The sequence below is a fragment of the Bos javanicus genome, chromosome 18, assembly GCF_032452875.1.
Source record: "Bos javanicus breed banteng chromosome 18, ARS-OSU_banteng_1.0, whole genome shotgun sequence".
Lineage (NCBI taxonomy): Eukaryota > Metazoa > Chordata > Mammalia > Artiodactyla > Bovidae > Bos > Bos javanicus.
The window spans coordinates 16,181,085-16,194,926 of NC_083885.1; the positions used below are offsets into that span (position 1 = coordinate 16,181,085).

Consider the following 13,842-nt stretch of genomic DNA (forward strand, 5'->3'; position numbering starts at 1 on the left):
AGCAATTACCCTTCAATTAAAAAATAATTTTTAAAAAAATTATCAGATTTGCCTTAGTTTAAAGAAAAAGGACTCATCATTTAAATCTTTACTCTGAAACTATTTTCAAAACATATTTTTGTTTGGGAGAAAATAAAATTTGATCAATTTAATTTTTGTAGTAAGTTTATAACAGAGGCCTCTTGCTGAAAGTGGAAAAGCAGAGTAGAAAAGTTGGCTTAAAACTGAGCGCTCAAAAACGTAAGATCATGGCATCTAGTCCCATCACTTCATGGCAAATAGATGGGGAAACAGTGGAAACAGTGACAGACTTTATTTTGGGGGCTCCAAAATCACTGCAGATTGTGACTGCAGCCATGAAATTAAGGACGCTTGCTCCTTGGAAGAAAAGCTATAACCAACCTAGACAGCATATTGAAAAGCAGAGACATCACTTTGCCAACAAAGGTCTGTCTAGTCAAAGCTATGGTTTTTCCAGTAGTCATGTATGGATGTGAGAGTTGGACCATAAAGATAGCTGAGCACCAAAGAATTGATGCTTTTGATCTGTGGTGTTGGAGAAGACTCTTGAGAGTCCCTTGGGCTGCAAGGAGATCAAACCAGTCAACCCTAAAGGAAATCAGTCCTGAATATGCATTGGAAGGACTGATGTTGAAGCTGAAACTCTAATACTTTGGCTACCTGATGCGAAGAACTGACTCATTTGAAAAGCCCCTGATGCTGGGAAAGATTGAAGGCAGGATGAGAAGGGGATGACATAAGATGAGATGGTTGGATGGCATCACCAACTTGATGGACATGAGTTTGAGCAAGCTCTGAGAGTTGGTGATGAACAGGGAAACCTGGCATGCTGCAGGCCACAGGGTTGCAAAAAGTTGGACACAGTGATCAACTGAACTGAACTGAGCATTTAGAAATTTATTCGTATTTGACCATATATGTAGTGATATATAAATGGATATAGTGATATATAGATATTTGACAGTACTTAAATAAATCATAATTTATACTTAGCAGATGTCACAGACATCAGCAACATTTTTGTGATTCTTGAGTCTGAGTCTCAGCTCTGTTCTTCTAAAACCCTAAGAATTAACACTCAGGTTCATCTCCCTCTATAGCCTGAAAATTCCTTTAAGAATATGTGAGTAGGATTTCCTCCGGTGAGAGGGGTTGCTGGAATCTATTGTTTGGCCTATAAGTAAAAGTTGGCTATTTACAGGCCCACTTCCACCACAGCCATAGTAGAGAGGGGCAGTTTCCATCAGTAAAAGTCATTTCTGCAGAATATGTCTCTAGGCTGTGCCAAAGAGCTATAGGACAGCCTATAATGCTGAACTAGATAAGAAAGTTTCCTGATCATGGTGATGTGGTTTTATCTCCAGGAGAATAGATAAGGTCATGTATGGTACATATACTGATCAGTTTCATCTTGGTTTATCTTTGAGGATAGTATGCGCATTAGATCAGGTTCAGAGAAATGGCTAATGATGGGAAAAAAGGCCTGGGCAGTACTTTAAATCATTTCACTTTCAATTGAAAATAAAGGGATCATCTTATGGTCATGTTACCTACCAGGTTTCTTGGCCTCCTTAATCAATAGGAATTGATCATAAACCAGACAAGAAATTCAGGCAAGGCTTTTTTGGGTTCCCTACTGCAGCAGGGAGGAGCAAGAACAAGTAACATGTTCCCTTGCTCACTCCCTGTGGGGCCTCAAACTGGTTCTTTATATGTGGTTACGTTAGAGGTGTGTCCAGGGATCAGGCCTGAGGGGTGACTTAGGTGGTTTACCTACCCCTTTGGTGGTGGTGTCTGCAGGGAGCATGCATTCAGTGCCCTAATCTTGCTCCAAGCTCTTCAGAAGTAGCAGTTGGGTTTCTTGGTTTCTTTGTGTCTTTTGTCCAGAATTTATCCCAGTTGTTTGTGCACAGTTATTTTTAGTCTCTTATAGTTTTTTTGTGTTTTGTTGCTTGAGGAGATTTTTGTCCAGGTCCCAGCACTGCAGCATAGGTCCCAGGTCCCAGCCTGTTTTAGTTTAGATGCCACCTTGGTCATAGGTACCATCTCAGAAGTGTTTGTTGTGGTCATGGAGGCCTGAATAGATGGTTTAGTACACTGGAACCACTGGAACTCAAGTCAGGTTGAATCATTGTGTAATGTGTATAGTAGAAAACAATTAGAGAAACTCAGTTTTGAAGTAAAGTTTGAACTGTCAGTCTTAAACTATGGTCTTTAAATAGAGTCAGGATATTACAGCATAGTTTTAATTTCAGGAAGTGAAAGATGAAAATAAAATATCCCAAGTTAATCAGATACTCGGGAGTTTATATATATATATATATATAAGCATCCTTTCGTATTCCTGTCTTTAACTGGAAAGATCAAGAGACTGACAAATTGAGCTGAGGTCAGAATCTCAGAGGTGATGATTAAAAAGACTGCTCATATTATGTGGAGTGTTCAAAGCAATACCGACATACCTAGCTTCCTTTGAAATTTGCAGGCCTAAAATTAATGTGTCTGATAATTTAAAGTAGGTGATAATTGATTCCATATGTAGACCTCCTTGGTGAGTTTTTTAAAAATTTGTTTCTGAATAGAAATAGATGCTCATGGTTTTTTAGGTGAATTTTATTCTTCTGTAAATCCAGGCCATATACCTAAAAGCTGTGGTGCTGTTTTTAAATGACAATCAAATAATATCGTTTAATAGCCTTTGATCTTAGTGTAAAAATATGGTTGCATTATGGATTATTTTTCCTTTTGCACACATTTCTTAGAGGCTGGCAGATGAAGAGGTCTGAACAAGTGCTTTGGTGAATGTAGATAAACGATTTATTCCTGACTAGAAAATAGAACCCTGGAGAAGGAAATGGCAACCCACTCCAGTACTGTTGCCTGGAGAATTCCATGGACAGAGGAGCCTGGCAGGCTACAATCCATGGGGTTGCAAGAGTCGGACACAACTTAGCAACTAAAGAGAGAGAGAGAGAATAGAAATTGGCTGTTTATATGAATCAAATGATGACAAGAATTGCCAAATTTGCCATTTCACTTCCTTACTTATAAATTATCCTACTTAGATTGCATCTTTAAAAAAATTCAATTCAAGGTAGACTGATTTGACATGGAATTAACTTTATTTATCAGCCTAAGGATAAATAAATCCCATTCTTTTGTATATTCATTTGACTCCCAACGTCTCATACACATTTATTTCTCTATACTTTTGTTCTAACTGCTCTACTTGCTCCCCTTGGCCCCCAAATTCAGATCGTGGTTCTGGTCCTCACCTTTTGCATGAAGTACCCCAAGCTCGCTGTGTTGTTTTCTGCTGTAAACTTTAGCGTTTGTTCACTCACCTGGTACTTAGTCATGTATTGCCATGTGCAGTGCTATTTTGTTTGGTATTCATCTGATTTACGGCTGTATGTCACCTGGGTGAGCTCCTTGGTATCAGAGGTCGCGTTCTGTCTCGTGCCCTCAAAGCAGAGGGCACATTACTCTTGACAGTGGCAGCTACTGCATGAAGGATTGTTGGACTCAATTTTGACAGTAGGGATGAAAAGTAGGGACTTGGAAATAATAGAAAGACAGTTTAGCATTGATCTGGTTGAGAGACAGCCTCATTCATTCCTTGTTCATTTATTGTCAGAGTTAAGAGAAATTTAAGAAATAATATTAGGATTGAGAAATCGTTTTGGTTTGTGAGCTAATACTGTGTACATTTTCCTGTTAACCCATATTCATACACAGAGTGAGTGTGATATTTGGTTCTAGGAGCTAGATTTGTATTTCAGTCAGTGTATTTTATCTTCACGGCAAATGCATCTTTGAAATTGGTGAGCAAGGTAATGAAGCAACATAAAATTTGTGATAGTGTTCTTCCTCTTCTCATGTTTTTTTCTGAGTATTCTCTTATAATGGAAGCAGTCTCTGTGTTCCAATTTCATTCTCTGTGTTTTCAAAATATCTAGGTTCTTAATAAAAGGACAAAGCCATGTTTACTTAACTGCTGTACTATTGAAGATGGAAAGCACTAATGGCTAAGGAGTAAATTTTTTTTAACTTGGTTAGGAGACCAGTTACCATTTTTGTTACACTTGGTTTTTTTATTAAAGCTTTTGGTTCTTATGTTCACTTGGTTTTTTTTATTCAGGTTTTTGGTTCTTACTTGAAAGATAATTTTTAGTGTGGGAAATTACCTAATGTAGAACTTAAGATGAAGGCTTATGTGTCAGAGACTTAATTTTGAACCTTTGTTTCTGTTATACTAAGATTTAGCATCATTTTCAGTAAAATGAGGACACTAATGTCCACATAAGGAGATTAAACGAGATAATCCATGTGAAGCACAAAACACATTGCCTTACACATAGTGAATAACGGCAAGTATTATGTACATTTTTATTTGAGATTCTTCTGTCTTCATATTTTAATCAAGTAGTTTTTATATCGGAAATTCTAGATACCTAAATTCATTTAGTTTGATCATTCTTTGTTAGGTCTGTACAATTCAGATTTTGTGAATCCAAATTAGTTCTTAATTCCTTGTTACAAGTGTTAGCTAAACTATTTTTTATTTTTATTAAAAGAAATATCCTTTATTAGTTATCTGGTAATAAATACATTTTGGTTTATAAGAAAACTGACAGGATGGGGAAAATATAATGTGGATTCTGGAGCCATACTGCCTGGTTTTGCATCCCATTTTTTCCTTTCATATAAATATTCTATTGAGCATATAAAAAAAATAATAACACTTATTTTTTATAATTATAAAAGTAGTATATTATTGCAAGAAATCTGAGAAATACTTGATGGTATTTAAAAAATTAAAATCTTCTGTAATGCCACTCTCAAATGCAACCAATGTTAATATTTTTGTAAACTTTTCTTTGCTTGTCTTTGTATTTTTAATTTTATTATTTTTGTAAATTAAGGTAAGATTGATTTATAATGTGAAATTTAGTTCAGTCAGATTGCCCAGTTGTCTACAAGTTCTTTTATGTTAATATAGGACAATTTTTTTCTCTCTCATTCCAGGGCTGTTCTTGGTCAGTTATATTTGTGGATATCGATGCCCACAATCGCAACCGGCAGACTTTGTGCTCATTATTACCCAGAGAATCAAGATCTCATGTGAGATATTTTTATAATAATATGAACCGTTGTTTATGATTGTTGTGTAGTTTTTTTCTTTATCCAAGAAAGTGCTCCAAAGTGTTGGAGGTTGGTAGAAGAGGTAAGAAGAGAGAGTGTTGCCACTCACTACTCTGGCCTGTGGAGATCGTGTTCAGGAAGTGAGCAGAGCAGAGGAGAAAGCTGCTCTGTTCTTTCAGTTTTTGTAGAGCTGTAGAGAACTATATATGTATTTTTTCTTTTTGAGGAAGTAGTAACATTATACCAAAATGAATTTTTTTTTGGTCATGTTTATTATATATTAGAAATGTAGAAAGATATTTTTCCTAAGTTAAATTTCTATTGAATAGAATTGCTTTCCTTATTTCTTTTCTCTCATTCTACTCACCTTTTTCTTTATCTGATAAACTCTTATATGCCTATATAGTACCTGATTGCCAATTTTTGTAGGGATTATTCAGGGCTCTATTCTTGAAAACACCCCAAATGGAATAATTTAGTTATTTTAAGATAACTATTTTATAGAAGTAATAGAAGATTATGATAGACAAATAGAGTTTACAAACAAGCAAATAATAAGAATATATCCACTCATTTTCCACTATTCAATTATAATCTTAGGGTGATACATTTGGATTTGTATGTATTTTTATATACACATGTAATACTTTTATTTTACAAAACTGGAGGAATATTATTCATAATGCTTGATAACCTGTTTCTTTGAATGGACAAGTTTCTGTGTAGTAACCATTTCTATAATATAAATTTTATTGGCTGCTACTTTACTCAGCCAATTGTTGGACATTTAGATTGTTTTCTGGTTTTCACTATTATGAACAAATTGTTATGACAAACTAGTTGTAATGATTAATTATTGGTGAAAATTTTTACACAGTGATGTAATATACTAAAATTTGAGTCCAGTGTTGAACCTTGAAAATACTTCTTATAACTGCATGAAGTTTTATCTCCTTCGTAAGGTTCACTAAACCATGCCATATAAACACCTGTCTGTCCCTTGAAGCACAGCAGTCTCACTGTCAGTTAGATAACCTTCGTGGCTTTTCATCTCTGTGGTTCTTCTTGGGCTGTGCTGATCATATCACTATAGGCACTTCTATTCCCTTCTTTTTCTTCTTGCCCCTAGAACACAGATGCTGCCCTGCTCCCCTGCATCAGTTATCCTGCGTTTGCCTTGGATGATGAAGTTCTCTTTAGCCAGACGCTTGATAAAGTGATTAGAAAATTAAAAGGAAAATATGGATTTAAGCGTTTCTTGAGAGATGGATATAGAACATCATTGGAAGATCCCAACAGACGCTACTACAAACCAGCTGAAATTAAGGTATCAAAAATATTCCATATCAGGTAGCATAACAGAATGATCAAAAAACACTGTTTCAGGAGATAGACTTCTTGGCTTTGAGTTATGGCTCTGCCACTCATTAGCTGTCTGACCTTGGGCAAGTTAATTAACCTCTCTGTATATAATATTGTTCATTGGTAAAAATAATGTTAGTACCTATATTATGGAGGTTTTATAAGAATTAAATCAATGAATGTATATAAAAGTATTTAGAACTGTGCTTGGCACGTAGTAAACTCTTGATAAACATTAGTGTGAAGGCCCATTTGCTCATACTGGGCCATGCTGATTCATTGAGTGAGTAATTTTTCTTTTGAGCTTTCAAATTTTGCCTGCCTACTATACCATTTGTCTAAGATAATAGAAAATATCTATTTGTGATCTAATTTTCAATCTGTTAAGCAGATGCTCTTTTTCTATTTCACTTACTCACTTCCCTCTAAAATACACTCCTCTAAACGTTTAGTTTTAAAGATTTTGTATTTCAAACACATATACAGTAGTAACTGCCTGCTACTTCAGTAAAAGACCCTTGGGGAGTCCGTTTCTTAAATACTTGCCAAATGTCCTCTGATCCCTCATCCATCATTTTCCATTGAGAACATGGACAAGTTCTCAAAGAATGAAGATATTTCAAGATGGGAGATTCTATTGCATGAGTGTAGCCTCAAGCCTCAAATATCTCAGAGTAAATCACTTTCCTTTTTTTCCTCCACCGCCACCAAAGTGAGGCTTCCCCAACGATAAAGAATCCGTCTGCAATGCAGGAGACATGGGAGACGCAGGTTTGATCCCTGGGTTGGGAAGATCCCCTGGAGAAGGAAATGGCAACCCACTCCAGCATTCTTGTTTGAGAAATCCCAGGACAGGGGAACCTGTTGGGCTACAGTCCATGGGGTAGCAAAGAGTCAGAAACGACTGACGTGACTGAGCATGCATACATACCCTACATCTGCGTTTATTCTAGCTGTTTTTAAGCTTCCCAGAAGATTATAAAACCTCCCAGAAAAGTAAGCATCCATTCACATTGCTGAAGACTATGCTTTCATGGGGTAGGTTGAAAATCATTAAAAAGAAAAAAAAACTCCAAACCCCTCCCTACCTGCCTCCTGTTGCCTCTGTCTTTGTTGTCACTTCTAAAGAGCATGGTATGTTCTAGTTGTGGACTAGTTGAGCTAGTCCTAGTTGGACTTCAGCTTTCATTACTTTTTCTTTGCTTGTTCCAGGAAAACAGAATTGCTGTTAGTTTCTTTAACAAACATTGCCCTTTAATGCATCTCTAGTTTGTACTGCTCTTTTTTCTTTGTGGAGTTCCTGTAGCTCATCTCCCCAGAGAAACTCATCAAGCATTAACTGAAGCATTTCCTTTCCTATAAACCCTTTCCTGACACCCTGGGCAGGCTCAGATGCTTCATGCTCTTGACTCTTGATATATACCATACATAGACATTTTGTAATGTGCTGCAGTTGTTTTATTTACATGCCTGTTTCTCCACTAGGGCAGATTTTCTATCTTTTTATATCCATAGCCCTCTGTTTAGTGATGCCTGGCATTACTAAGTACTAAGTAAATATTACTGAATGAATGACTACTGTGTGATGGATTAATAAATGAATGAGTTTTTGAATAATAAGAATTCTGAGAAATTTTTTTTTTAAAGAAGTACTTATAAAATCAGTCCAGTTTTTTTATTACAAGAAACTTTCCTATGATGCAAGTGTTCTAATTAATGTCATTGTTCTAATATAATTGTTCATGAAATTTTTAATGTTTTGTTTTCTGTTTTAGCTGTTTGATGGCATTGAATGTGAATTTCCCATATTTTTCCTTTACATGATGATTGATGGTGAGTTTTTCTCCTGAAATTTAAACTGTAGGATAGAAGTAGTTTAAAGAAGAGCAGAAATAAAGTATGACTCCTTTCAGCTAGCAAAATAGACTGCACTTAGTGATGTTAACTACTTTACATTTTTATATGCTATTCTGCTTTCTGAGTTAATGTTAAATCATTTAAGGCTTCCCTAGTGGCTCAGATGGTAAAGACTCTGCCTGCAATGCAGGAAACCTGGGTTCGATCCCTGGATTGGGAAGATCCCCTGGAGAATAAAATGGCAATCTACTCCAATATTCTTTCCTGGAAAATCCCATGAACAGAGGAGCCTGGAGGGCTATACAGTCCATGGGGTCTCAAAGAGTCAGACACAACTGAGTGACTGACACTTTCACTTTCACTTACCTTTCTGCTTTCTGAGTTAATGTTAAATCATTTAAGGAATTTAAAAAATATTTGAAATATTTTAAAAATGATATAAATATATTTTCATCTTTACAAATAATTTTTATGCATAGGAATTATGAACAGTGCAATTTATGACATTGTGAGTGTCTGTCTATAATATTTACACTGAAGAACAGAGAAATTGCAATTAAAATTCAATTTTTAGTTCTAAATGCTAACATGATCTTCTAAAATCAGTGTCCCAGAAAACTATCATATATATTTATTTGCTTTACCTTTTTCCATTTTATTATTTACATATAAAATTACCAAAATAATTCCAATTGGGGTAATTTTTCTAAGGCAAAATTTCTGTGGTGCTTATTGAGCTCAAATGCTATTGGATTTTATATTTTACATTTTAGGTGTTTTTAGAGGCAATCCCAAGCAAGTAAAAGAGTATCAGGATCTTCTGACTCCAGTACTTCATCACACCACAGAAGGTATAGTTGGGATGCTTTTTCAAGACAGTCTTTCTACCAATGTTTCCTTAATGTTCCTTTGAAGTATATAAATGATTGCCTTTTAAACAAAACAGTATATATTCAATTGAAAAAATGAATGGGACTGCAAATGGATTAGAATGAATAATCTCTTAACTTGTTTAATAAACTTGTTTTTTATAAAAGGAGCTCATTAGACAAAAGATGGAGATGGAGATGAATTTTACGAGGTCATGGCTATAGTTACTACCCAGTGGTTTGCCAGGTGCGCAGGGTTCTTCATCTGTTACCTACTGTGAAACTCCTTCACTGTATGTAATATGATGATAATAAAAAGTGACTAATTTTTATCCATGTCACCAGAAATACTTTGTTCACAAATGCTGCCCCCTTTAGAGGGCCACTTAGGGAGGCTCCGCTCTGGCCTAACAGTCCTACCACTGCCAAGAGTATTTTGGCCTCCTCTTTGGAGATTTTTTCAGGGCTTTTTACACATTATTTTGAAATAAATGTCTGCCATAGTTCTAAATGTCATTCTTTGATAATGGATTTACTATTTTAGAAATGGTCAGAAGGTCCAGGCTTATGAGTAATGTATTGGTTTCAGTTAAGCACTAGCAGGGACCATAAAGGAACATAAGTGATTTTTCTGTATGAATCAAAAACTAATTCTCAAAAAAAATTCCAAAGGAAAAGTTCCAGATATCTTTGGTGTTTGGATGGATTATTAAAATAACAACATCTGGAACTTCAAAATTGTGGTGTGTTGATTAAAAAAATGGATGGTCTTGCAGACATGATGCAAAAACTGGCAATCACAGCAGTAGGCCCCATTCCTGTCTTACATGAAGTTTATGATATTCTTCGGGGTTTTCCACAAATATCTTAGAGTCATTATATTATGTGCTCACCCTTTAAGATATTTATAATGTTAAGGTAGTAAAATGATTATGGAAAACATTGAATTTCAAATAAATATTAATGTTTAAAACAAGTTATTTTTGTCTTTATGCTCCAAATAACCTCTAGTCCAATGTGAGACATAATGTAATGAATGTTGTAATGAATATATTTAAAATCCCTGAATCAGGTCTTTTAGTATTCAGTGAAAAATCATTGATGCATTGAGGTAATAGTTTGTGTATCACACTTAGGCTTCATCCTATTGAAAGGGTGATGTTGAAACTATTCTCTGTGTTTCTTAGACCTTTTTACTGGTTTTAGACAGAGGTATCCCTGTTGATTGGTTCATGAATAGAGAAGCAAATTTTACAGAAATCTGTGCAGTATTATTAGAAAAATTAAGTTCACTGTGGGCTGATGATACAAGAAGTCTTCTGTAGCACTATTAGAAAGTTGGTTTTCCCCCTATTGAAATCATCCACAGAGATTCTAGTCTTAAATCACTTTTAGTTTCTACCAAAAAATGTTTTTAAATGGGTTGGTCATGGGAGGAAGATGGATTTTTTTCTCTTCAATGATACTGAATGGTAAATAATGGGCTTAATGTTTAAAATGGGGATTTCTTTGCTCTCAGCAATTGCTGGGGTTATAATTCTTCACTTAAGATTATATAGTATCTCATTTGTAAAGCTTCCACAGACTAATCCTATTACAAATAGCTTCTTCTGTAGCTCTAAATATTTGCATACTTTATATTTATTGATTCACTTAAAGGTGTTAAATGTTGTTAGAAGAGATTATGTACAACTTATATTATAAGTTGACTAACTTATAACATATGCTGTTCCAATTAAAGTAAAGAAACTTTTCCCACATTATTGACTGAGAATTTCTGAAAAGAGTCAAATTTTCCTATACTCTATTGGACAACCTTTCTGTCTTTGAAGGGAAAATTTGGGGAGGACACTGATTTTGTTATACTTTAAATACTTATTTTTTAAATTCCATAGGTTATCCTGTCATACCAAAGTACTATTATGTGCCAGCTGATTTTGTAGAGCATGAAAAAAGAAACCCTGGTAGTCAGAAGCGATTCCCTAGCAACTGTGGCCGTGATGGAAAACTGTTTCTTTGGGGACAAGCCCTTTATGTCATTGCAAAACTCCTGGGTAAGTGAAGAAGACTGGGAATTTATTTTTTTCCCTTATCAAGATTTTAGAAATAAGTATGTCTTTGTTGGCATTTTCTTTTGGATTTGGGTGGTGTATCATGCTGTTAAGAGGCCTTGTTAAGAGGGAGTTTTTTTTTTTTAATTGGTGGAAAATTGCTTTACAATGTTATGTTGGTTTTTGCTATACAACACAAATCAGTCATAATTATATATGATGGCACTAGTGGTAAAGAACCTACCTGCCAGTGCAGGAGACATAACATGCAGATTGGATCCCTGGGTGGGGAAGATCCCCTGGAGGAGGGTGTGGCAACTCACGCCAGTATTCTTGCCTGGAGAATTCCATGGACAGAGGAGTCTGGGGGTTTACAGTCCATGGGGTCACATAGAGTCAGACACAAGTGAAGCAACTTAGCACACACCCACCCCTCTCTCTTGAGCCTCCCTCGCCTCCCCCATCTCACCCCTTTAGGTCAGCATACAGGACCAAGCTGGGCTCCCTGTGTTGTATAGCAACTTCCCACTGTTTTACTCATGCTAGTTTACCTGTGTCAGTGCTTCTTTCTCAGTTTGTCACACTCTCACCTTCCTCTGCTGTGTCCACAAGTCCATTCTCTACTAGGTCCATCAGTACCGTTTTTCTAGATTTCATATATACACATTAATATACTTGTTTTTCTCTTTCTGACTGACTTCAGTCTGTATCAGAGGCTCTAGGTTCATCCATCTCACTACAACTGACTCATTTGTTCTTTTAAATGGCTGAGTAATATTCCATCGTATACATGTACCACATCTTCTTTATCCATTCATCTGTTGATGGACATCTAGGTTGCTTCCATGTCCTGGCTAGTGTAAATATTGCTGCACTAAAGAGTGAGGCACATGGGTCTTTTAGAATTGTGGTTTTCTCAGGGTATATACCCAGTACTGGGATTGCTGGGTCATATGGTAGATTTACTCCTAGTTTTTTAAGGAATTTTCCTACTGCTTTCCATAATGGCTATGTCAGTTTACATTCCCACCCAACAGTGCAGGAAGTTCCCTTTTCTTCACATCCTCTACAGCATTTATTCTCTGTGGGGTTTTTTTTGATGTTGGCCATTCTGACTGGTGTGAGGTATTACCTCATTGTAATTTTGATTTGGATTTCTCTAACAATGGGTGATGCTGACCATCTTTTCATGTGTTTACTGGCCATCTGTACGTCTTCTTTGAAAAAATGTCTGTTTATGTCTTCTGTCCATTTTTGATTGGATTATTTGTTTTTCTGATATTCAGCTGTATGAGCTGCTTATATATTTTTGAGATCTTTGTCACTTGCTTCATTTGCAATTATTTGCTTGAATTATGAGGGTTGTCTTTTCATCTTGTGTATAGTTTCCTTTGCTGTGCAAAAGCTTTTAAGTTTAATTAAGTCCCGTTTGTTTATTTTTGTTTTTATTTCCATTAATCTAGGAGGTGGGTCAGAGAGAATCTTCTTGCCTATGTTTTCCTCTAAAAATAAAAGTGAAAGTCACTCAGTCATGTCCAGCTCTTTGCAACCCCATAAACTGTACAGTCCATGGAATTCTCCAGGCCAGAATACTAGAGTTGGAAGCCTTTCCCTTCTCCAGGGTATCTTCCCAACCCAGTGATTGAACCCAGGTCTCCTGCATTGCAGGCAGGTTCTTTACCAGTTGAGCCACAAGGGAAGCCCAAGAATACTGGAGTGGGTAGCCTAGCCCTTCTCCAGCAGATCTTCCTGACCCAGAAATTGAACCCAGGTCTCCTGCATTGCAGGCAGATTCTTTGCCAACTGAACTATCAGGGAAGAACTATATAGTTTCTGGCCTTGCATTTAAATCTTTAATCTATTTTGACTTTATTTTTGTGTATGGTGTTAGGAAGTGTTCTGATTTCAGTCTATTACATGTAGCTGTCCAGTTCTTCCAGCACCACTTATTGAAGAGGATGTCTTTTTTCCATTGTAAACTCTTGACTCATTTGTCAAAAATAAGATAGTCATAGGTGCATCAGTTTATCTCTATGCTTTCTATCTTGTTTCATCCATCTGTATTTCTGTATTTGTGCCAGTACCATACTATCTTGATGACTATAGCTTTGTAGTATAGCTTGAAGTCAGAAAGGTTGATTCTTCCAGCTCTCTTTTTCTCTTTCAGGATTGCTTTGGCTATTCAGTCTTTTATGTTTCCATACAAATTGTGAATTTTTTTGTTCTAGTTCCGTGAAAAATACCATTGGTGGTTTGATAGGGATTACACTGAATTTGTAGATTGCTTTGAGCAGCATAGTCATTTTGACAATATCGATTCTTCCAGTTCAAGAATACAGTATATCTCTCCATCTATTTGTGTTGTCCTTGATTTCTTTCATTATTGTCTTATAGTGTCCTATATGCAGCTTTTTTGTCTCCCTTGGTAGGTTTATTGTAGGCATTTGATTCTTTTTGTTGCAGTGGTAAATGGGATTATTTCCTGAATTTCTCTTTCTGACTTTTCATTGTTAATGTATAGGAACGCAAGGGATTTC

General features: G+C 35.9%; 1 protein-coding gene across 3 annotated transcripts in view; it reads left to right on the top strand.

Moving 5' to 3' along the window:
• Positions 1-13,842, top strand: part of PHKB (phosphorylase kinase regulatory subunit beta) — a 229,590-nt gene that overhangs the window by 110,098 nt on the left and 105,650 nt on the right. For all 3 annotated transcript variants that reach the window (XM_061385923.1, XM_061385924.1, XM_061385925.1), the window contains 5 exons: positions 5,050-5,145; positions 6,296-6,493; positions 8,304-8,361; positions 9,159-9,236; positions 11,150-11,308. In XM_061385923.1, coding sequence (XP_061241907.1) covers positions 5,050-5,145; positions 6,296-6,493; positions 8,304-8,361; positions 9,159-9,236; positions 11,150-11,308 — 589 coding nt within the window. The remainder of the gene's footprint in view (positions 1-5,049; positions 5,146-6,295; positions 6,494-8,303; positions 8,362-9,158; positions 9,237-11,149; positions 11,309-13,842) is intronic.